Source organism: Barbatula barbatula (assembly GCF_947034865.1).
Source record: "Barbatula barbatula genome assembly, chromosome: 14".
NCBI lineage: Eukaryota > Metazoa > Chordata > Actinopteri > Cypriniformes > Nemacheilidae > Barbatula > Barbatula barbatula.
In genome coordinates this window covers 10347522-10371687 of record NC_136777.1, presented here as the reverse complement: position 1 = coordinate 10371687, position 24166 = coordinate 10347522, and the positions used below count along the sequence as shown (strand labels likewise).

Here is a 24166-nt window from a genome sequence, read left to right as displayed (position 1 = left end):
TCACGATATGAAATGCCATTGTTAAGTCTGTTTTGCACTATTTTCTGGAATGTTCCAATAAAGGCATGATGACATGTTTAACTGCGGTAATGAGACGCACAGTAGTAGGCTATGTGAGCCATTTTGATTTTGCAGATGTACTTATGCTTCCAAATGCATATGTGTGTGCACGCTGTGGACCGTTGCGTGTTTTCAACAAATACGGCAACACTTTGTTTTGCCAAAGTACATTTTCAATTACCCTGCAGGTTGTTTGATAATAAATCACTACAGTATATTTGGAATCAACCCACTCAATTCATAGACACAGACTGATTCATTCAGTTTCTTCCCCCAGTGTTTCACAGAACAACATATGGCTTGTTAGTTTAAATTGAGAGAGAAAACACACCACAGAGTTATGCATCGCCATAACAGTGAGAGCTTTCACTGGATCTGCTTTCATTTGGTGATCAGTGTGTCAGTGTTTCTATCTTTCAAACCCAACATGCTAAATGGCTGTTTACTCTATAGTACAGTGTCCTTTTTGAGGCGGACTAAAGATTTAACTCTGGAACAGAGTTGAAAAGTCTAAATCTGAACCAGTCTGAATAATACTGTTGTGTTGTGTCCAGGAAAGGCAGGAGCTGCTCAGAGACTCAACAGACTGCAGTGAATAAGAAGAAATACTTCAGCAGACATTCAGCTTTAGTGAGTCTCCAGAGAGCGATGCATGCATGTTGGATATGAAAATCTGTTGGCCATTTTGTAGAGCTGAGTACTGATTCCAATCCAATCAATTATTTTCATATAAGAGTGCTCTGATGTCAAAACTGTTTTAGTCAAAATTAAAACAGTTAATTTTGTTTTAACGGATGTGGGGAGCACGGATGTGGGGAGACAGAGACCGACAGACCGACAGACCGACAGACCGACAGACCGACAGACCGACAGACCGACAGACCGACAGACCGACAGACCGACAGACCGACAGACCGACAGACCGACAGACCGACAGACCGACAGACCGCCAGACCGACAGACCGACAGACCGACAGACCGACAGACCGACAGACCGACAGACCGACAGACCGACAGTAATATGTCTCATATGAATGTGTTTGTTTTAATGGAATAAAGCTTTGATACTTGGTCGTTGGTCTCTACGCTTGCCTATGCCTGACTGCTACAGTATTATAGAGTCTGAATCAATTTATTGACCGCTGAAGAGTGTTTATGAAACGGACGTTGGATAAATATAAAACCATGGGTGGCAAGAATAGCCATCTTGGCCTCCACTGCCCCACATTTAAAAGTGATTTATGAACAGCTTTCTATTGTTTGCACCACACAAACAAACTCACCTAATAATCTGATGTAATATGTATAAGGGAGCTGGACATTTATCCTAAAGGTCACAGTTTTGCGGCTGTTCCTCACATTACATCAAACAAACATTTAACAGGACCTCACATTCATTTAAAGGTAAAAACTAATTCATGTAAGCTAGTTGTCAGATTGTCTATGCTTAATCAAACTGACTAACATTTCTAACGTTTTTTTTATGAAAGCACTATTTTTCCGCGCAGCCCTGCCTCTATAGCACTTCATGGTACAAAGAGTTCACTATTGTTCCCAGCACATCACTATTGGAGACAGACAGCCTGGGAGGCAGTAGACAGAAGAACAAGAGAGAGAGAGAGTGGTGGGCTGAAATAGAGGGATCGGAGAGGTGGTATTTGGCAAGGTTCTGGTCGCTCCAGCGTTCATTAACCTGGTACAAAAGAAGAGTTGGGATCACTTGGCATGTGTTCTGTGGGTCACTGTGAATCTTTAGAAGACTCTATGGAAACACCGCACTGTAAATTACAACACTCTGGCTCGGAAGATGTTAAACACTCATTTTTTAGACACAGGGCATAAATCAGTTCTTTATTGTGGCATCCCATTACCATATTTAATTATTTAGTGTTCTTGTAGTTAAGTTGGCAGAGCTTTCATGGCTTTAGACCTTGAATGCGCTGTGTAGTCGCTTTGGACATAATAAATAGATATGAAAAAACTGAAACACGTCTAATGTAATAGTTAACAGAAGGCAATGAAAGATAACAGAAGATAACTGAAGGCAATGAAAATTATTATTTATCTTTACCCAAGAAAATATAAATGCAATGACAACATTCATACATTGATACAAATGTGCAAAATGAGAATAAAATCATGACGTAAAATGAAGGATGAATAGCTATACTTGTCAGATGTTAACAGATTTATGACATTGACCAAATTAAATCAAATTAATTATGTTTGTGCATTCAGTCGTTATAGACCCTTTCGTCATTTTACAAAACAAGGTGTATTAGACACCAATATTCTTAAAACACTCCACAACCAATCCAGCTCTCTCGCTCTCTCGCTCTCTCTCTCGCTCTCTCTCTCTCTCTCTCTCTTTCTCTCTCTCTCTCTCTCTCTCTCTCTCTCTCTCTCTCTCTCTCTCTCTCTCTCTCTCTCTCTCTCTCTCTGATGGTCTGGGGATTGTCAGGAGGACCAAGGACTCCATGATAAATGGACTTGATCTATGACAATATGTTCAATAAGAATGCATGTCTCTTCAGGAAAGTGGTTGTATTCATCAGAACTTGAATTGAATACTAAGCTGCTGTCAAGGCTCACAAATCAATTGTGTCTCTGATGACCCTTTTGAGTCTCCATGGGGACCTTTTATCTGTGACAGATCTGTAAGAAGAGCTTAAATCCAGAAATACAGAGACTTAGATCATCTTTCTCAGAATACCATTGTACAAAGTCATACGCTTACATTTATTTGGCAGACACTATTATTCAGAGCAACTTAGGAATGAAAGGCATAGACTTTCATGAGTATGTGAATTATCTGGAAACTGAACCTTGGCATTTGTTGCTCCATGCGTTACCAGCTGAAACTGAAAGGTCCTAAACAAGCCCCCTCTCAAAAAAATAATTTAATAAACAACCTTAACATGACCTCAGAACTCTTTTCCTGAACCACCAACAATGAAATGCACCTAAAATAAACAGCAATCTTTATAAACTTTATATACTAGGGGCAAATACAGTCATTGACAATTAGAAGTTATGGAGTTGAGCACAGAGGAGACTAGCAGAAGGGACAAATTAAGATGGAAAATGTGCCTTTGAGACAACAGGGATAATAGAAAAGGGGAATGTCTACCACATAGCACTTCCAGTCCATGCTCCCTTTCACGTCATTTCAAGATAGAATGTTTTCCACATGTAGCCCAAATCATAAACACTGCCCTGAATTTTGAGAGTGAATGTCGTGGTAAAAATGAAAACGTAAAAATTCACCTTCTGAAAGAGCTGAAATTGTGCAGTGTTTTGGCAAAGAAAGGGCTGGAAGGAGGCACAGCCGCTCCAGTAGATAAGGCAGATAAGTGGAATATGAAATAGCAGACTTATCTCATTGTGAACATGTCTGGATCGTTATCATGAGCCATTGCACACTTCTGCAGGCTTGTGGCAGTCCATGCACAACAATCTCGATCATCGTAAGATGCCTGTGAGCTGCACATTTTTGATGAATCTGGATAAGAAATACTATATGAAATCTTTTTTATTTCCAACTTCAAGCCATTTTAATTACACATCTTGATATCATGTTTTATTTTCACATCTTCTTTGCTCCATATGAATGTGAAACAGAAGGTAAGATTGAGTGATTCATATGTTGTCCATTGAAATTTAATTTTCCATGCACTTGTCATATTATTTTAAGCAGTCTCCAGCCATTACATAACTCATTCCATATACTATTTCCTCTACTGTCAGAAACCTAAATTGTTTTACCATGAGTTTCAAAAAAACATTTAAAAAATAGGTCTTTCTCGTTTTAAGCATTTATCGTACTGAAGATTAATAATAATGAAATGTTTTTATTAAGTGAATCTGCCTCTGCACAGCATGCACTCATGCAAGCACATTTTCTTTTCAGTTTTTCCCTCTGGTCTCCTCCAAAACACGTCCGGCCCAACACCGACAGTTCTGCTAACAGAATTATTATCACTGCAGATAACGGCTGCTGTTCACAGACATTCTGAATAAATACCGGATCTGAACAAGGCAACACCAATAAACACAATAATATTTTGCATGTGATAGTAGAATAAAACCTACACCAGAATACGACCTTAAAAACAACATAATTTAGAAGTGTTTTCGTTTTGTATTCTGAAAAGATACTGGAGATGCAGTACAATGTTCAGCAAACTATTAACTGTATGTCCACTGGGCATTCTGAATTAATTTAAGCCACAACAAAAGAATATTTATTGCATTAATAGAGTCTTCCTCATAATTCCACCCCCAACTGAGGGAATTCGGAAGATCTGCTTATTCTGTCCAAAGCCTTCCTTTTGTCAGCAGGAGATCATAGAGTTCAAGCAGGAGTCAAGGCATCCCTGCTAAACAGAGATGTGCAAAAGTCAAACGAAAGAGGACAGGGCTTGATAGCAGGGATGAAATGTGTTTATCTTGTGTAAAGATAATTTATAGACTTTTTCTTTGTTTTGGTTGTTATATGTGTGAGCAGCACCCATGAGCCATTTTATCAGTCAAACCATCACACAAATAAAGGTGCTTAAAAAGTTCTTCACAGCGATGCCACAGAAGAACCATCAGTTTTAAAGGACTATGTTCATTTTTAGAGTGTAAATCTATTATGCCTTATCTCACAGCCAAAGTTTCAGCAGTTGAGCCACATCACCAGAATCACTGACCACATCCAAAGCATTTGACTCGAACAAGAAAATCTTCCAAAACTTTCCCTTTCCCATCTGAGTCATGACAATAAGCTAGAGTTCACAGTTGAACTCTCAGTGAGGAGATGGAATGGAGAGATCACACATGACATCTGAGTTGAAGCACAACGTTTTTTCTCCCACACACTTCCATGCTCTGGTGACCTCTCCACCCTCACTGCCTTAATCACTAACACATTTCCACAGCAAAAAGGCCACAAAATAATCTGACAGGAAAATAATGCTTGAATGTTTTTGGGTGTGTTTTTGTATATTTGATGGCTTGCATCCCCAGTTCTGAATTTCACTGCACAAATTTAAAGTCACAATGAAACTGAAGTTGCGATTGACTACTTTACCGTATCGTGACGTATATCAGAGTGAAACGGCTTCTGAAGTTAGAAAAAAATGTAGGGCAGGTCTTTATTTTGCCCTTCCCCTTTTTATTGGTTTGTTGTGAGTTGGGCCTGGAGGGAAGGGCTAAAAATGCCTGGCCATTGGACAGTCAGTATAGTCCTACCTCTTTTAAGATGCTTACGTCATGTGGTAAAGAGTTGTTGTTGAGAGGGGGAGAGGAGCTTAATGTTTTTGATGAAACATGTTTTTGAGTACAGTACAAACAGTAAAAAAAAAATTCCTGTTTGTTTTCATGGTGACCTTAAATTTAGTGTAACTTTTTGTTCTCAAAATTTATTACATGTATTTATGCCGATCCTGAGAAAGTATCAATTGTGTTTTTATTCAATGCTTGCCTCAGGGGTCATGCACAAAATAAATGTGTTATTCTGGGTGTCTGCTTCAATGGAAAAGTTATTCACAATTCCAATAAAACTTTTATATCGTCAGCAAAAAAATAATTCTGGAAACAAGACAAAGCACTTTGGAAAAATGGAAAAATACTGTTTATCTAGAACAGTGAAGAGTAATAAAAACTAATGAAATTGAATTAATCAGAATATTTTCTTTTACTTTTTACTGATACAATAATGGTAATTTTTGTTAATATACATATTCTGTGGTATATTTGTGGCACAAAAAATACCACAGGACCCCCCACAGGAGGCCAGCAGGGCTCAACAGGCTTAACAAAGAGCATTCATCGAATCATTGCTCTATACCACAACATAAAGGTGTATTTGCAAACAGCTGTGTTAAGTCATTTGTGGCCCTGGAGGCGTGGCTAATGTTTTCTTCAAGGCTGTGTTGTGACTCATTGGCTGCGAGGATAGAAAGTCAGAGCTTTATTCCGTTTGCAAAACCCAGAACACCCCCAAAACAATCAGATACACACGTAAGCATGCACACTGCTCTCTCACTCTCTTACTCAGACACACACACCCCATTCACTCTATTCTGTGTAGCGCTCTCTCTCTCTCAGCATGCCTCCATTTTCACTCTTTAGTATTCACACTTACATTCACACGCTGCCTATCAATCACATCAGCGCTAAAAGAGCCCAAAAGCAATTTTATTGAGTTCAAACTGAGCCATAGACACTTTGGCAAAGTTGTGCGTTGTTGCTCCGCTGACAGCGAACTATAGTTAAGCAGTGGATGACATCATTGGGGATTTAATAAATGGATGCTAGGTGGAAATAAAGAGAACTTGTGTAAATATTGCCTTTAGGTTTTTACAATACATTAAAAACTCTTTGCCTGTTTGTCTAGTTTGAATTGGATTTAGAAAATTTAGTGTTATTTGAGCACCTTCCTAGTTTAGGTTACATAACTAACTAATCCCCACCTGCGGCGGAAGAACATTTTCCAGCAAATTGATGCCTGTCTACAACACAACCACGCTTTTGAAGCAGCTCTAAAGGTGGTAGTAATTCAATAGAACGATTTGTTCCAGAATTGCTTCGGGCCAAAGGAAAGCGATAAAGCAGATTGGAGCTGGCATATCATTTAACTGGTAAAATGTATGCAATGCAAATGAAACGATGCAATGAAAATATGATGAAATAAAAAAAAATTTTTTTAGAAACTACATGAAGAGTAACAGACAGAAAATTCAATTGGCACTTACAGACTTTTCAGCATATACAGTATTTCAGTATATAACCCTTTGTAAATACTCAAACAGATACAGTCGTCTACAGCTGAAAGGTCTGGACCCAATTATACATGCGGTGTATTAGAGAACTGGCCAGTAGCCAGAACTGTTACACATGATCTGTTGCTAGTCTCTTCTAACCTCTGTTCACACGCAGTCAAACACACAAACACAAGTGCCCCCTGGTTAACAACCAAGAAAGGACAATGGAAAGTGCTTACATAAGACATAAGGCCAGTGTTTATTTCACATCTTTACAGGGACACGGCTGGCCCACAGCTGTCCTCTATACCATCCACACACTGTTTAGAAACCATGCACCATAGTAACAGGGTTTTCATTCAGTTTGCACATGTTCTCATTGGGTGTCGTCATGAAGTAACTTTCTTTGTACCTCTCGCTTTCTCCTACCTCTCTTCTTCCAGTAAGTAACCCCCTTGACTAATTTCTATGAAAATTTGGGTGACAGTTTAGTTATGCAACTTAATAAGAGGGGATTGTAACCCGGAGCCATGCTTTTCTGGAGAGCCCTTCTCGCTGACCTCATCTTCTATGCATCTTAGATTTTGTGCAATTACTTTCTCACAGGATGTAGCAAAAAAATGCAAATCTATTTTAGAAGTTGGGTTAATGCAGACAACAATCGAATAAAAAAATGTAATCCAATAAATAATAATATGGTGATTAACATAAATTAACATTTGTTAAATAAAATTCTCAAATACAGGTACGTACATCTATTGACAGAAATGTAATATAATTTACATAACTATGTCTTCAGATGTGTATAAAGACCTAACATAATGAAGCGTTGAGTTTTTATTACCTTGGAATGAGCTATTTCTATCTACATACACTTAAGGGGTTTGAGTCCCCTTTTGCATGGAATTCACCATGTAGTTTCTACAGTATCTCTATACGGATAAACTGCTCTACAGAGCATGTTTTGTAAATACGTTATCTACTTCGGCAAAGAAGCAAAAATGTGACAACATTTGACTCAGTCTCCATAGTGCTCCGAAAGGGAGGGTGAGTGAGTCATTGGTTGCAATTCACAACCTCACAACTAGAGATGTAGCAAAATTCATACACTGGATCTTTAAGGCTACTTTATGGTGGTAAGAGAAAACACATTAAAAACACATTACAAAAAAGCTCTACGTATATTCCTGTCTTAATATTTCTATCATTGTTTAATATTTTCATCTGAAAACAGACATGGGGTATTCTCTCTATGGTTTGCTCTCATTTTGTTATGCCTGGCACATGATGTGCACCCAATATGATGATCTTCTTTCACCGTGATAACCTTCATTTAGTTTTATTCTGTTTTCTCATTCACTGAGGTGAATCCACTAACCTCACATTAGTCATGGAAGCAAAAGCGATGCGTTTGGAGTCTGAAATGATCTGTCAGAATTGCGTTCTGTTGTTTTTCTTCTTTTGGTCTAGATGAAAATTGTTTCTCTTGGCTTCACGGGACGTGGCAATATCTTTCTCATACGCCGAGGTGCTCTGGAATTCTTCAGTCTGTCAGCAGCCATCAAAAGGCCAGCTTTCAGGGCACGATTAGCTCTTTGTGGGAGTCCTAACATTGACACATAACTTCTTCAGCCCTGACCCATAATCGCACAAAGCATCAGCCCGAGTGGAACTTCCACCAGATTCAGAGATTCTGCGTAGCCAGTTGATTGAAGTAACCCTCACCTGCATTCTAAGCAGTGGCAGCACAATGTAGGCCAGTGCCGATTTTATTTCATGAATGTGTCCATGGACCCTGATAACTGCTTAGAGCTACTTTGTGTGGTGATGTCACTGAGTGCTGGAATTTTGCCAAGGTCTCAAGCAAACATACAGGAAAATTGAGGACTGATTAACCTCACAGGATAGAGAATGTCTTTATATGTGAACGATTTGCAGAGATTGTACTGAATTCCGTTTCCCCCCCTGATATTAATTATAACTGTAAACTGAGTGCAGTTCATGAGCGGGTTCTGTGCACGTCTGATAAAGACATCTGTGATCAGCAGATCAGCTCTTTCCTGTCTTTCCTTCTAAAGTCTGCTGAAGAATATGACTGACACCTCATTTCCTGCTTGGACAGCATTCCCTTTGAAACAAATCCCTTTGCATCTTGTATTGCTGTGTCATAATATTCCTCTCTCTCTCTCTCTCTCTCTCTCTCTCTCTCTCTCTCTCTCTCTCTCTCTCTCTCTCTCTCTCTCTCGACAAACAGCATTTACTTTTTTAACAGAAAAAACGTATCAATGTACATATACAGTACATATTGGCTGCATAATCATAATGATATTGCGACAGCCCTAACATGCATGGGTTTGGACAACATACTGATAAGAACGGTATACCTTCAAAGTTGTTTTGGATAAAAGCATCTGCCAAATGGATAACTGTCTTTTAAGCATTAATCAGTAGTAGATGGAAAGGTTAGACACTGTAAAAAACCTGTAATTTAACTGTTAGTTTATTTACAGATTTTTGGGACAGATGTCCAAAATAAACATCTTTTTTAAATACGGTAAAAAACATCAAATTACAGAAAAAAAACTGCAAGTTTACATTTACGTACATTTACAAATTTACAAGAAGAAAGAAGAATTACTATATTTACTATATTTCTGGCACCCCAGCTGACAGAAAATATTTTTTTATTTTACTTTTTACAGTGTAGGGTTTGAAAACAAAGTGTGATCTTTCTAAAAGTGATTCAAATTTCAATTGACGTGGTTTGATTAGGTAAAATGTCTCCATCAAGACATTTAGAAGACTTTTATACCACCAGACATCAAGTTGAGGGTTGAGGGGTCTGCAAGTTGATGTATTCTTTTCTTCATCTGCCACTCAGAAACAACTGGATAGAAGTGGCCCAGATGTCATTGTTTGCAGTTGTGATGCAACCATAGCCCAAACTGATGATGTTCTTTATATGTAGCGTGTCTGTTCATTCAGTTTGTGTCATGAAGGTACTGTAGACATTTGTGTGGATGTAGAGATGTGATAAGGTGACAAGTTACTTCAGACACGTTTGGAATGAAACTATGAAGAGTTAATGATTAAATAATTTTCTTTTTTCAGTGAACTATCCATTTACAAAGACATTGAGATCTTGAATTGATTCCCTGAATCTGTACTTCACATACTCACTACAAGACAAAGCATGCAACAGTCACAGAAAATGCACAGACCAACAAAAGTAAACAAAAGGTATATTTATTCTGAGAAAGATAACAATCTACAAGCAGGTCTCTGTAATTACATATCAGATCCTGAAGAGTTCCGTCTGGAGGGACACTTCAGCAATGAGTTCACTCAAAAAGTAAATATACAGCACTGCAAAAAAACTCACGTGCAAAAGAAAGCAGTGAATAAACACAAAGCATGTGTTTGAAGTCAACGTCTGGCTACTTGTCAAAAACCTAGAAATTGATCTTGCAGCCGTGAAAGTACACAGCTTTGTTGCGCTCATGCTTTGGTCAGTCCGAACATACAGTTTAAGGCTGTTGTTTAAATTCTGAGATTCCCATTATACGAAACACCACAATTACAATTCCAAATAAATGATTGAATACAATGTACAATGTTTACAGTATGAAACAACATCACATTCACACATAGCTGTTTTCTTTTTAACAAAAAGCTTAAATCAGTACTATTTAATTTAATTTGTACTACAACTCTCACTTTGCAAACCTTTCGACACTTGCTGAGAGCCACCAACTTCCTTTCATTGACACTTTCATCCCCTCTGTCGATTCTGACATGGTGAACGAATGTGCCATCATCTTGAATTCGTTGTCACTTTATTCTGCGCTCATGAACAAAACATTTTCGACAATGGTGAAATCCTTCAACATCTACCCCAGCGTACTCAGTTACACATTAACTTTTCTTTACCGTGTCATTCACTTTACCGTGTCATGTATGTGCACACTGGTTCACATACAGTATCGCATAACAGCAGGGGACTTTTACAGTTCATCTGAAGTGGAAGTTTGATTATAAGTGTAGTTTGCACAATGACAATAATCCACATAGACTTTCTTTAATGATAAGTCAATGCTTATCAGAGCATTACGTGGCTGGGATCACATTCTTTAGAGGTGACAAATACACTGAAAAGAATAAAAAAAGTTAAAAAGTGCCCTAAATTGCATTGACATGAGGAATTTGGTTGTAATATTTTCAGGAACAAATATTTCATTCCATCTAATATGGAAAGCAATAACGGTTTCTATTTTCCAGTTCAAAATCTTGGCCCAGGAATTTGTGCTGGACACTAAAGTTTTTCCTTTTTTTCAAATGACCGACATAAATCTATGAATACTTAAGTGGATCTGACAACAGATCTTACTGATGAAGCCCCAAGTTCAATGAGCAGATATACAGTCCGGCTGGCTTTAGAAAAGGCCTTGACCTCATAGCATGTTTGGGTCTGGACATCTCCAAAAATAAACAATAGAGTCTCTTGAGATGTGCCAGCGTCCTGGTGTCTCTGAAATGGACCATCATTCACTCTCACATCACAACAAGGCAAATGTCATTGATGATGATAATGTGCCCATACATCTGGTTATATTATGGATCGCACTTAATGTTCTGACAAATACACAACGGAAAACGTGACTATCTCAGATTAAAAGTATTGATAATTTCTCCACCAAGACAAAAAAGATAACCTTTGTTATTACGTTTGTAACTGAGACTTATGTTAAAGTATCAACAAAGTATGATGAGATTAACCAACAGGTTCATGTTTATTGTAGGCAAACTTGCCTAAATGGAGGAGGAAAATTCTGTGGTGACTGTGAGTCGAACTAGATGTTTCGCGATGGCTCATTAGTCCAACCCTCCTCAAAAAGAGATAATGTAAAGAAAGCCAGATGACTCTTGCCCTCGAATTGTTCATATGACTTTCAAAAGAACAGCGGCGCTCATTTCTCCATCGTAATTGACAACCTAAAGTCTGCTTGCAATGTTTCCTTCCATTTCATGAAAAAAGATGTCCCATCTTCTCCGCACCCCGGACATCCCTACACCAGTTAATCCACTTACAATGTAGTATAAAGCAGACGGTTTCATTTCGATTTAGTTTCAAAAATGCCACTTCCAGTTAAACCGTATCCACACACAATCTGATTCTCCTCTCTATGCCAGACAGCAGTATTTCTTCCACCAAGACTTGGAGAGCTTTCTCATTTTGTCAGGCGTACGCTTCTTTATCTTTTTCTGCTGCTGGCAGTCAGAGAACTGGATGCTTGCCACTATGGCCGCATCAAACACCTCCTTTAGGTTTTTCTGGGTGAGCGCTGAGCACTCCATGTAAGACACAACCTGCGCTTCCTCGGCACACAAGAGGGCTTCTTGGGGGTCCACGGGGCGCTCTTTATACTTGGCGAGCTGGATGATCACTTTGACGTCTTGCCGGAGGTCGGCTTGGGTGCCGACCAGAAGGATGGGCGCCTTCGGGCAGTGCCGACGGATCTCGGGCACCCACTTCTCCCTCACATTCTGGAAAGAGGAGGGACTTACAACGCTGAAGCAAAGCAGGAAGACGTCAGCGTTGGTGTAGCACAGCGGCCGTAGCTTATCAAACTCATCCTGCCCGGAGAAAAAGAGAAAAACAGCCAGCTGTGATAAACATCAAAGCTGTGCAAGTAAGAGGAAAAAAAGTTAATGTGTGACTAGCCTGAAGTGTTCAGTTCTGCTCTTTTATGGTGATTTATGTCGTATCTGGTCCTTCATAAAGGAAAGACATAATAATCTTGTTTCGACCATTTTTCATTAGCAAAATATAATAAAAGTATAAAATTGTGTGATATGCAGATCTAAAATGTTTCTATGGTTTTTAATAGACTGATCAGATCCAAACACTATCAGGAGGCTTCTCTGAATGTCTTGTCTCAATCGGGCATGGCGACTTTGAAGTCATGTTTCTGATTACATATCTCTGTATTTTCAGGACCTGATGTGATGTCACCGGCATAAGAGATAAAGTCTACAACACAAATGTTAAATCTGTTGCATATTACCTCTGCATTCCATCTGCTTTACTCTTCCTTGTGAGTCTCTAACTCGGTTCCTGTTGATACACCAGAGCCCCTTTGTTCTAATATAAGTTAATTGAACACATCCTAACCCATGAGAAACAATTCTGCCCTACAGTACATTTTATATTACCGTTACTGCATGCTTATATACGAATATGTTTTTGTGTGGTTTATTTGATTTAAAAAGTCAGCTGTTTTATATTCTTCCCAAACAGTTGAAATATCATCTGACAGGAATTTCAAGATCAGAATCTTTAATGTAGATTTGTTATTCTCTTCAATACTCTGTATTTGCGCAATGAAATAAACTTACACCGACACAAGTCTCCAGTCAACGCAGTCTGTTACTTTCCCTCTTCTCTGCTGCCAATAGCATAAACAGGACAAATCCAAATCTCCCTTGGCTTGCTTGCCTTCACAGTCTCTCCTTAGCTTGCTAAAGTCATCAAAAACTCACTAATCTCACGTTTCCAGTGACTAACCCCAGCTGTACCTCGACAGAAAGTAGGTCTCCCTTTGCTTTGGACGGAGCCCAATTTATCACAATTAGGCTGCTTCCCATTCACTATTCCCAAGAGCTAGATTAACCCTTCCACAAAAGCAAAGACATATGAATTGCATTGACTGACCTATAGTCCTATAATGTGCTCCCATAGGATGAGGCATATACGTCCTTATGATGTCTGGACAGCAACCTTGAGATGAACTTTACCAGAAACCCTTATCATGAGTGAGCAAAACAACACTGAATCACTTTTACTCTCGTCCCCCACCCTAATCTTATGCAGATATCCAGCCGCATGACTACTCAGAACTCCTTTTGTTACATCCTATGCTCTTCAGCTTTAAACGGGTGTTTCCAGTTAAAAGAGGGGTTGGGACACATCAACCAGCATGCGTTTGTGTAAACAATATGTAACCCCTGTACAATGACAGTGATCTGAATGTGTTTTTGTGAGGGAGTCTGGGGGTGTTAAGAGGGACTGACCTGTCCGGCTGTGTCACAGAGTTGAAGTTTTACAGGCTTGCCATCCACAGCTACAACCGCTGCAGAAGAGAACAGAATAAATGTGACATTTTACCCCTCATGAGTCAGAATGCATTATTAGGACACACAGTGTGAGAAATTAACATGAAATGGGCTTTGCTGGTTGAACTTTGCTGGCCTAAGAGTTACAACAAAAACAGGCAGTGAACCATGGTGTGGCCACGTGATGAGTTAAATTAGGTCAGTGAAACAACAATCAATCCTCTATTGGTATCTTTGCTTATCATTATTATAAATTAACATAATATTTAAGAAAAAGTATGTTTTTTATGTATTTTATAATTTTCCAGATTACATATAACTTCTCTTAACCTTTATTTCGCAAATATTCTCAGATGTCTCTACTGTTTGTGCTAAAATGTATTTTCTGTGATGCTGCTTTGTATATTATATTTCAAAAAGCGAAAAGCTCCTAGAAATAAATGAAATATAGAATAAAACTTATAAAATACGTAATACAATATAATATCATGTAAAATATACGTCAAATATATAATTACTTTTGAGCAACGTTTCCTGGGTGGGCGTAACTATTCGTCATGTTTTGGATAGAGTTTTAAGTATATTGTTTGTTTATTTACTTATTTATTTAATAATTTAACATTGTACATTATAGAGCTATATTTACCTGAAAAATTATCAAAAGCTGTTGGCACGTACTCGGTGGGATATCCATTGGTGGTATAGCTCACAATGAGACTAGTTTTACCCACTGCACCATCACCAACCAGCACGCACTTCACCCTGCGCTCAGCTGCCGACACGAAGCGACTCTTCACCGCGGATGATAAATCTCTGCTCCGCAATCTTCTCGGGGGTACCGGCGGTATAACCGTCCCCGGAACAGCCTTATATTCTCCACCTCCCTTTGGAGGCATCGCTGGAAATGCTGACTTTTTCAGGAGTTTTACCTCCAGCCAAAGCGACACATCCGACTTCTCATTTCTGAATGAGAGAGAGGAGTACCAGTCTCCCGTTCCACTGCGGTTTCCATTCAGAGAGAGGGAAGGTGAAACAGTTCTCTAAAGGCTACATTTCAAATAAGGAAAGATTTCCGCATATATAAACAAAGTAACGTTAACTCAGAAACAAAAATAAACACGAAGTTCATACGTTCACTGACGTTATGCTCTCGTGAGGCGATCCCTTCTCCGCCCTCTCTTGAACTGATCTGAGCACTTTACTCCCAAACACAACGGCTGTTCAAAAGTCCAGTGAGCTGCCTAACTAGACAGCATCATGGACATCATAGGCATGCGCACTGCGCAACATCTTTGAACACAACAGCCGCGTGATTCAGTTTTGAGCATCATTGCGTAAATTACAACTTGGCTTAATTTTGACGGGCGCGATTTACGCACTACCAAATACTTTTGTGTTGCACCATTCAACTTATTTAAAGCGTAATGTTACGTAAACTAAATATTAAGCCTCATGTCAGGAGTAACTGTAGGAATAAAATAGCAGACTCACTGAACTAACTGAATAAGCTCTTTATTCTTTACTGATTTACACACATGACATTTACAGTCACATAAAGAACATAGGCGACTTTCGTCTTCGAGTAGGTTTCTCCGATATTGTTGTTTAGGTAGGGTGCACACTCAGTTTGAGACAGCTGTTAATGACATCATCCGCTGTGAGTTCATTCATCCATGAACTGAAGTTCAGCAGACCTGTTGTCATAGATTACCGATAAACTCAACTGGCCCGAAAACGTCTCGTCTTTTCATCTTTTAACATCCCAATATCATGTCAATGACAACTTACTTAAAATAAAAGGTGCTTATAAATCTGTGTTCCTTTTTTTAGAATTACAGATTCGTATTAGCAATAATCGTTTATATAGAAACAATCAAAAGTTTAAACAGTGTATTTTGGCAACTTATAGACCGCATTTTTTTACACATAGAATGATGACATTGAAGGAACAAAACGCATTTGGTGTGAGTATTTTCATTGTCATTGCATAGCCTAACCGTCGTTTGGTACAACTTTTAAAGCCTTTCGATTGTTTAATTCTTGACGGAGTTTCGGACGGTTCACACAGCCGTACCTCAGTGACGCCATCTATTGGACAAACGTAAACCCGTCAAACATATAAAATTCTCTCAAGAGCATGAAAAAGACTCTAATTCAAACGTAGAACGAATATTATCAAATCAAAATGATATATCTCATACGATGCCAAATAAGTGTGTTTATAAAAAAAAATTCTTTCTTAAAATATTGCGCTCTCTGTATTCTTGTACGGAACGTTCGTTGTATTTTGCTGTTTTACCCGGACTAGACTCCGGCGCGCAGCCAGCTAGAGTAATACATGCTTCTGGAAATTGTAGCTTAGTGTATGTCAGATTGCATGGACAGATGGCTACAAATGTGAACAAAGAGTCAGAATCAAACAGTGAGGTTACTTTAGGTTTTTTAGATGAGGCGGAATCGTGGCAGCTTCTTAGCAACCAGTTTCCAAGTAAAGTCGGGGGGAGACCTGCGTGGTTGAGCCAAGTGGATTTGCCAACTCTTCCTGAGTTACTGTGTGAAAAATGCAAACTTCCGACAGTTTTTCTTCTGCAGGTGTATGCACCGATTCCGGGGTATGATCGATGTTTTCACAGGACACTGTTTGTGTTCTGCTGCAAGACTCCAGCCTGCTATACTCGAAATGACAGCAAGTGTTTTAAAGGTAAGCTCGTGTTATAAGCAGAGACTAGTTACTTGCATCAATTTATGAGTATGGTGTGCTGTTCTTATTATTTCACTGTGCCCAGTGTTTAGATGTCAGCTGCCAAGGATAAACGAGTTTTACCCGTTCGATCCTCCATCCGACGAGGTGCCAGAGCACGTATTAGAAGATCATCAGGTTCTGGGCTCCGGGCTTAAATTGTGCAGACTGTGTGGTTGTCTTGGACAGAAAGCGTGCTCTCGATGTCACTCAGTCACATATTGCTGCAAAGAGCACCAGACAATAGACTGGAAAAACCGCCATAAGAAAGAATGTGCAAATGAGGGTGAGTTTAGATAGTATAGATGAGCATCATATGGTATGCATTTCTTCATGAGTATTTGTATAGTCAGACATCGTGTATTTGACAAATAGTTTTTTTATTGTGATAAACACAAATAGGATTTTATAAATTTTTTATGTGCAGTTTCTCCTAGCTCAGCGGAGCTCAATTCATTTCTGTTTCCGGAGTGGGAGCTGGTTACTGAGCCAGAGGAGCTTCCAGCCAAAGATGAGGAAGCCCACAAATTCCAAAACTTAGACCAAGAACACACTGCCTTATATAATGGTATACATTTAAAAATAATTGTTAGTAAGATTTATATTTTGAGAATTTGATCATTCAGTGTTTATCTACCTTCACAGATTTGGAAAATAGCGAGCTAGAGAGCATGGCCCTTCATGAAACACAAGACTTTAAAGTGTTTCAAAGGTTCAAGGAACGCATTGGTAATGAACCAGAACAGGTGAGTTGTTCATACGTTATTCAAGACCTGTAGTATTATCAGGTAGGGCTATAGAGAATAAATGTTTTCCATAGCTTATGTCCGTTGTGTGGTTAAATTATTTTGTGATGTTCACCTCATAAAATGTTGTATTTGAAAGGTTTTGCGGTATTGTAAGGGAGGCTCTCCTCTTTGGGTGTCAGTTGAGCATGTGTTGAATGAAGGGGACATTCCAAAATGTTCCTGTGGTGCAAAACGTATCTTTGAATTTCAGGTATGTGTGAATTATACCTTACAGTACTTTAAAGCATATTTAAGTTAATATTTTGACTATTATAATAATTACACCGTTTACATTATACTTGTGTTCCATTTTAGATTATGCCACAGTTACTTAATCACCTCAAAGTGGATAGGACAGATGCCTGCATAGACTGGGGGACAGTTGTCATCTGCACGTGTGCTGAGAGCTGTGACCAAGACACCAAATATTCTGCTGAGTTTATTTGGAAACAAGATTTTTCAGATCTGGCAGTATAGATTACATAATTGCATTATAAAATAGTTATTAATTCATATTTAAAAGCATATTTGTAACATCACTTTTGGTCAAATAAATTTGAGGCTCTTTTATGTATTATAACTGTAAATTGAGATACACAGGCATGTGTACACAGAAACAATTCATCTGTTTGTATGACTACATACATTCAATTGTAATATCTGCATTTCTAGTTTAAGTACTACACCAAAACATCCTTAAGAATCCAATATGTTAAAACACAATGAATATACTGAAACCAGTTAAGAAATATTTATTTGCATCCATTGTAATGCAATTAATTGGGTACAGCAAGATTAAGTTATCAGTGCTTTACTTTGGGCTGGGAAAAAGACTTACAGTATATTATACAATGAATTGTTGCTTTAGTTGTTACATATTCTACTGAAAACTTTACAAAATGTTAAATGCTTGTGACAATTCCAAAAACTGAAGGACTTGTTCCAACCAACCGAAATAACTGCTGTTTGTTAATCTTTTAAGAGTATTCCAAATGCACGCCTCCAAATTAAAAACATCCTATACTGGTCAATAAGAGCATTACTTGCCCAGACTAATTCCTCTCATTTGCGAATTCAACACTGATGGTCAGTAATACAAATAATACATAAAACCTGCTCATAGAGGGAATGTGTAAAAGATATGAATAAATGAACATTTTAACATCATAAAAACAACCAAACTATTAAAATGTTCAGACATGGATAAAACAGTATTTTGAAAACCAAGTAGGAGGTGGAAAACATTTTAAAAGGCAAAATAAAAGCATTTATCCTCATTACGGTTCACCTTCTGAGGGGGTCCTTCATATTTACAGAATTACAAAATGAAACTGCGTAGGCCAACCCAGACATTCTGGTGAGCGCAGTAGTTCACCAGCGGAAAAAAAAATGGCACAAAGCACAGGGATTACGTCGTCTTCCTAAATCCTTTTAAAATGGGGTATATATTCTCAAATGCTTCATAGATTTCCCCTCTAACCTTTGCACCTGGATAAAGGAATTTGCAGATGCATTCATTATCACATAATTGTATTACAAGGTACCTATTTTGAAATTTTAACAAAACTCACCTGTGAGTACGACTTTGCCTGAAACGAATATTAAAAGGACAATTCTGGGTTTGATCATTCTGTAGATTAATCCTGGAAATAACTCTGGTTCATAGCTGAGGGAAACAACATCAAATATCATTCGTTTCAACCATTACGGTACTTGCATAAATGAAATAATGTTAACAACAGATTCATGACAAACCTGCTAAACTGCTGGTGTGTAAGCACCAGACCTTCTAATCGAATAGGAAACTTGACGTCACAGCTGCCAACCATGTTCTGAATTTTGAAGTCTAAGAATTTGGCAGGGAAACCCAACTTCTGCACCACTCTGGCATATTTTCTGGCTGCCAATCGGGACTGCTCCTCACTGCATAAATGTGTGTGAATGAGAAGTTTGTGTAAAAGCGAGAAAAATGCTTGAAAATCTGCAGGCGCCATTCTTACCTTTTAGCTCCTGTGCACACCATCTTTCCTGAGCTAAAGATGAGAGCTGTTGTTCTGGGTTCTCGTATTCTCATGATGACGGCAGCAAAACGCTTAAAAAAACAATTCATGCATTAAATTAAAGATTTTTCACAAACTAGATGCTGCACAAAATTGTTTTATTAAGTTAACTGTGAGAACATCAAAGTTTTACAAGCAAATCAGACACTTTGCTTCACCTTTGGATTATATTCAGCATTTCTGGCTCGAAGTGCTATCGTCTTCAAATCAAGTTTGCAACCCAAGTTTACGGTGGACACGATATTCCTATAAACAATGAGAGAAATGCAGCATTTTTGCAAATAAAAACCAAAATAAGCACAATAAACAAACCTAAATTATATATGGAAATCATATTTTCATATTTACATCTGCAAATTCTACTTTCAACTTGGCATTGTTGACAGTATCACGACAAGTGAGCCATACAAAGAGCAAACTCACTGTAATTGGGGTACGATGCCAGAACTTTCTGAGGCTGGTGTGGCAGGAGTTATCGGGGTCATGGGCGTGAGAGGAGTGGCATAGAGAGGGGTGTTGCCTGGAAGTGCCGTTGTCGTTGAGACATTCTGTGAGTGGTATAGCTGGGGTGTCTGGCCTGAACCCCCTACCATCCCAACCTGCTGTTGTGAGGCTGCCTGTTGTTGTTGCTGCTGCTGCTGCTGTCTTTGCTGCTCCTCTAGGACCGACAAGCTGTTGGTGTTCTGCACTGGTTGTGGTGTGAGGCCTGTGCCGTAAGGCATCATAGGACTAAAAATGGGCAGGCCAGGCGTCATGGCTCCCTTTAAATTGAGACCAGACAAAGTGATTTATGCAAATATGATTTAAAACACATGTGCTACACATGAGCAGCAAACCCAATTATCATTTTAAAAGGCATACTAAAGGTTTTTTTGTTTTACTCAACACTACCATTACTCACCTGTGGAGATGCCAGCCCTTGAGGGAAAGGGGGTAGACTGTTGTTCTGCTCCATATTGGCAGGTTATGAAGCAAAACAACTTGGCTGTAATTTCAGCACAAGACTACAACTGCGTGTCAGACAGCAATGTTGAGAAGTCCTGGACTGGGAAAAACGATATGGATTAGACAGAAAGATAGCATAACATGTAAATTGAAATCTGTATATCAAGCCTAGTCTTAACCAACGCATGCTGTTAACACGTTATCGTACATCACAATAAAGTTGAACACGAGTGTGATAACTAAGCTCGTGTGTTAGCGTGGCTAGTTTGCTAATGGGTATGTGCAGCTAATCTGTCTGTGGTCAAACGAACATACTTCAAGAGGTCATACTTCATAAGTAACAGTTACATTTTCTGAATAACGAAAAACGGCCTCACAAACAGTTGATTTCCAGGATTCACGAGCCTATCCGAATTATTTCAGGTTACAAGCGAAACAGTTCTAAAAACGCACCGAGCGCGCAAACATGAGTCTTCACAACAACTTCCGCCCTCTTTAATATGCGCTTCCGGTGCATTATGGTCTCAAACATTTACTGACATGATATTTTTACTCGGATGAAAGTCATCCATATATAAGTGATTGTTGTCGCGTATACTTCTCGATATTGTTGGTGAATCACAACAAACAAATTACTTTTTTTTACAACAAACCGTAAACACGGGCAAAAAAGAACACTTTTATTTTGAAATTGAGTATGAGTAGAAAGGCACAATCAAGTTCTTGAAATGAAAGAAATATCACTTGTATTTTTTTTAACTTTGTTTTGACAAATGGCAGCTGTGGGGACATGGTCTTTCTCTCACCCTGCTGTAGAGAGAACGATGTTTATGCTTCTAGCTGGACAAAATGCAACAGATGTTGTAGAAACAGCTATGTCAGGTATATATGTATACCGTATGACGTGACTATTTGTTTGTCTCCTTATTAACAGCCTAAATTAATGTATTTTTTCCAAAACTATGTTTTAATGGGATGTTAGACCTTTAACAAATGTTAGATGTGTGTCTGATATAAAACAACACATTTAAGTCAGTTAGAATGTTATAAAGTTAATCTTTTGAGCAATGATTTATAGTTTTTTGATATTTAAACAGTTGAATTGTGTGACATTTATGGGATATGTTGTAAATATGCCATATGTAGCGGGTTAATTGGTTTACTGATTCAATTATCATGTTAAACCCCAACAAGACATGCTTGAGAGTAAGATGTATGTTTTTTCAGAAGTTGAAGATGATGTAAAGACAGGGCGGCACATTGTTGGCAGAGGAGGATATCCAAATTTCAAGGGAGTGGTTGAATGTGATGCTGCAATTATGGAAGGACTACCAGGAAGATTTGGGGCAGTGGCTGCTCTGAGAGGGTACACAAAACAAACAAACAAACAATTGTTTTCTTTGTTGAACAGTATCACTACATTTAACCAATTGCAAAAGTATTTTCAATGATGGCCATCTTTTCACTGTTAGTATAGCACAGCCATGTCGTGTAGCTCGCAAAGTGATGGACAGGAGTCCTCACAGCTTGCTAGTTGGAGAGGGAGCAGAATCCTTTGCTCAGGAACTGGGCTTTATATCTGAGCCCAATGAAAACATGCTCTCTGACCATACAGCTGCAGCATATCAGGTACAGTATGTCTGATAACACTTTTGAAAGCTGTTGCATATTCAACATATTTACAAACACTAGAAAGATACAATCTATATTGACTAATACTTTTAAAAACATTGTTCTGTGTTTGTTTTATATGTATTCCAAAAGGATTTTCTTGAAAAGAATAAAAGTGTTATCAGTTGGCATGATACGTTAGGTAAGAGACCACGTGTAATGTGAAAGCTTTCTCTTTGCAGAAAACTTAAATGGCCCAATTTTGAAAGATTGATGACTTGTTCAGGTTCTTGTGTAAATTATATGGTCTTGGCCATGTAAAGCTTAATGTAATAAAACATTACTAAGAGATTTCTGCTAAATGTTGATCTATTGTCTGTTCGTTAAACTAGAAAAAACTGATGTTTTAAAATGTTGGTTATATAACATGATTTGCGATATTCTTTTAGGCCTTATAGCTCTTGATCTAAGTGGTAATATAACAGTGGGTAAGGACTTTTTCTGAATGGCTTGTTGTTATTTATTCTGAAATAATAACACTTTCATTGAAAATATACTTTAATATATTAAATACTTGAATATAATAGATAAATCAATATTGTATGATTCTACTGTTATAAAGTATGCCAAACAATACATTTTCAATAGGAGTTTCCACATCAGGGGCACCCTTCAAATCTCCAGGGCGTGTGGGAGATTCTCCGCTTCCAGGCTGTGGTCTATATGCTGACCATACAGTAAGTACTGGACTATTCTGTTCTGCTTTAGGGGTAAGCTTAACATTTTGTATGCTTTAAGTTTGCACCATTCAACTAGTAAATATTTTGCTATTGCAGCACTTTATTTGTATCAGGTATTTGCATTTGTACGGACAGTTTCTATACAACTTTATTATCTTTATTTTTAGGTAGGCGCCGCTGCAGGTGAGTCATAATGTTGCCTCTGACTTTTCTGAACATCCCCTTCTAGTTCTGTGATTTTACATAAAATAAACAAATGTATATTTAAAATATTATGATAAAACTCAATACAAACTTTAATTACCGTCACCCTCACTGCTGTTCACACCAAGATAGTGTCTTTGATAAATTAATTTGATTGTATTACTTAACATAGATTTTCAGCTTTTAAATCCTTTACAATTGAAATGGGTTTTTTGTCCACAGCCACCGGTGATGGAGACAAAATCATGTGCTATTGCCCAAGTTTTCATGTTGTGCAACTGATGAGACAAGTATCTATCAACTGGATTAATACTTTATATAAATAATTTGAAAATAAATATTTTTATGTTTGTATATTGTTTGTTATATGTCCAAGCTTCACATGATGGTTGTCTTTGACAGAAGGAAAGTGAAGAAAGTCAATGAAATTTAGTAATTAGCTGTCAGCATATTAGATTTGTCTCGCATTTCTGTCATCTTTTCTTGTCTGCTGCCAAGGGGTCATCTCCTAATGAAGCCTGTCAAGCTGTCCTTGCTGACATACAGAGAAGAATCAGTGGAGATACATGCTTTGAAATTGGGCTTATTGCTTTGAATATGAAGGTAATGTTTTTACAATATTTTCGGTTAGGTTTAGATATAAGCATTACACATATTGTTGATATGTTGTTGGGATTTCATATTTTATCCTGATCACAATACAATGTTGTTACATGTAAATTAATTTGTTAATAGCTTAGCCACCAACTACTTGCAGAAACCCCATAACCATTTAACTCAAGTATGGCCCTGTTATAGGGAGAGGTTGGAGCTGCGTCCTCAGTGGAATTTCCATACACGTTCTGGAAGCAAGGGATGGGTTCAGTGGAGAAGCAAGTCCTCAACCAGGCTTCCTCTGATAACTCTAAAAATTAATTTGGACTCATTAAGCATATGGATATTGTAAATCATCATACACTCTTTTGTTAAAGAGACTCAAACCTTTGAATGTTTTGTAGATTTGGGTGTAATCATTATACATAATAAAACTGTCAGTTAGATTCGGTCTCTGTTCTGACACGTACTACTGATCCTTGACTCATACGCGCGTTAGCCAATGCCACGTTTCACAAATGACGTAATTTTTACCCCTCTTGATAGGGGGCAGGATTGCGGC

The 24166-nt window shown here is 38.2% G+C and overlaps 4 protein-coding genes across 15 annotated transcripts; 2 read left to right on the top strand and 2 right to left on the bottom strand.

Moving 5' to 3' along the window:
• Nucleotides 1–10040: 10040 nt before the first annotated feature.
• On the bottom strand, nucleotides 10041–15143 carry rhoua (ras homolog family member Ua). Its single transcript, XM_079473804.1, has 3 exons — nucleotides 14569–15143; nucleotides 13881–13939; nucleotides 10041–12443 (listed from the first exon to the last, which is right to left on the bottom strand). The coding sequence occupies exons 1-3, from the start codon at nucleotides 14816–14818 to the stop codon at nucleotides 11991–11993; spliced, it is 762 nt and encodes a 253-aa protein (XP_079329930.1). The 5' UTR covers nucleotides 14819–15143; the 3' UTR covers nucleotides 10041–11990.
• A 1053-nt stretch (nucleotides 15144–16196) lies between these two features.
• pdcd2 (programmed cell death 2) lies at nucleotides 16197–18501 on the top strand. Its single transcript, XM_079473789.1, has 6 exons — nucleotides 16197–16623; nucleotides 16709–16948; nucleotides 17090–17230; nucleotides 17308–17408; nucleotides 17548–17661; nucleotides 17766–18501. Exons 1-6 carry the CDS (start codon nucleotides 16308–16310, stop codon nucleotides 17925–17927), a joined length of 1074 nt encoding a protein of 357 aa, XP_079329915.1. The 5' UTR covers nucleotides 16197–16307; the 3' UTR covers nucleotides 17928–18501.
• On the bottom strand, nucleotides 18188–21128 carry tbp (TATA box binding protein). Of its 10 annotated transcripts, none has more exons than XM_079473790.1 (8): nucleotides 20833–21128; nucleotides 20412–20555; nucleotides 19934–20271; nucleotides 19669–19756; nucleotides 19451–19542; nucleotides 19206–19373; nucleotides 19022–19116; nucleotides 18188–18938 (listed from the first exon to the last, which is right to left on the bottom strand). In XM_079473790.1, the coding sequence occupies exons 2-8, from the start codon at nucleotides 20463–20465 to the stop codon at nucleotides 18859–18861; spliced, it is 915 nt and encodes a 304-aa protein (XP_079329916.1). In that variant the 5' UTR covers nucleotides 20466–20555; nucleotides 20833–21128; the 3' UTR covers nucleotides 18188–18858. The 10 variants fall into 10 exon arrangements, with proteins under 10 accessions (XP_079329916.1, XP_079329921.1, XP_079329918.1 ...); XM_079473795.1 differs by having other exon boundaries at nucleotides 20909–21109; XM_079473792.1 differs by having other exon boundaries at nucleotides 20804–21107.
• On the top strand, nucleotides 20965–24127 carry LOC306904119 (N(4)-(beta-N-acetylglucosaminyl)-L-asparaginase). 3 transcript variants are annotated; one of them, XM_079473801.1, is made up of 10 exons: nucleotides 20969–21337; nucleotides 21683–21821; nucleotides 21928–22084; nucleotides 22220–22268; nucleotides 22516–22554; nucleotides 22715–22803; nucleotides 22974–22989; nucleotides 23233–23300; nucleotides 23509–23613; nucleotides 23809–23953. In XM_079473801.1, exons 1-10 carry the CDS (start codon nucleotides 21229–21231, stop codon nucleotides 23923–23925), a joined length of 888 nt encoding a protein of 295 aa, XP_079329927.1. In that variant the 5' UTR covers nucleotides 20969–21228; the 3' UTR covers nucleotides 23926–23953. The 3 variants fall into 3 exon arrangements, with proteins under 3 accessions (XP_079329928.1, XP_079329929.1, XP_079329927.1); XM_079473802.1 differs by lacking the exon at nucleotides 22974–22989 and having other exon boundaries at nucleotides 20965–21337; nucleotides 22715–22807; nucleotides 23809–24066; XM_079473803.1 differs by lacking the exons at nucleotides 22516–22554; nucleotides 22974–22989 and having other exon boundaries at nucleotides 20966–21337; nucleotides 22715–22807; nucleotides 23809–24127.
• Nucleotides 24128–24166: the final 39 nt, after the last annotated feature.

Bases quoted from the DNA above. Each gene is read 5' to 3' on its own strand.
- rhoua (XM_079473804.1), bottom strand. From the start codon at position 14,818: ATGCCTCCAAAGGGAGGTGGAGAATATAAGGCTGTTCCGGGGACGGTT. The intron at 13,940-14,568 runs GTAAATATAGCT...TCTCTTCTGCAG, and splicing joins AGCTTTTGATAATTTTTCAG to CGGTTGTAGCTGTGGATGGC. The intron at 12,444-13,880 runs GTCAGTCCCTCT...TTCTCCGGGCAG, and splicing joins TCTGTGACACAGCCGGACAG to GATGAGTTTGATAAGCTACG.
- LOC306904119 (XM_079473801.1), top strand. From the start codon at position 21,229: ATGGCAGCTGTGGGGACATGGTCTTTCTCTCACCCTGCTGTAGAGAGA. The intron at 22,085-22,219 runs GTACAGTATGTC...GTATTCCAAAAG, and splicing joins ATACAGCTGCAGCATATCAG to GATTTTCTTGAAAAGAATAA. The intron at 23,614-23,808 runs GTAATGTTTTTA...GCCCTGTTATAG, and splicing joins TTATTGCTTTGAATATGAAG to GGAGAGGTTGGAGCTGCGTC.
- tbp (XM_079473790.1), bottom strand. From the start codon at position 20,465: ATGGAGCAGAACAACAGTCTACCCCCTTTCCCTCAAGGGCTGGCATCT. The intron at 20,272-20,411 runs GTGAGTAATGGT...CTCAATTTAAAG, and splicing joins AAGGGCTGGCATCTCCACAG to GGAGCCATGACGCCTGGCCT. The intron at 19,374-19,450 runs GTAAGAATGGCG...ACATTTATGCAG, and splicing joins GTGTGCACAGGAGCTAAAAG to TGAGGAGCAGTCCCGATTGG.
- pdcd2 (XM_079473789.1), top strand. From the start codon at position 16,308: ATGGCTACAAATGTGAACAAAGAGTCAGAATCAAACAGTGAGGTTACT. The intron at 17,409-17,547 runs GTGAGTTGTTCA...TGTATTTGAAAG, and splicing joins TTGGTAATGAACCAGAACAG to GTTTTGCGGTATTGTAAGGG. The intron at 17,662-17,765 runs GTATGTGTGAAT...GTTCCATTTTAG, and splicing joins AACGTATCTTTGAATTTCAG to ATTATGCCACAGTTACTTAA.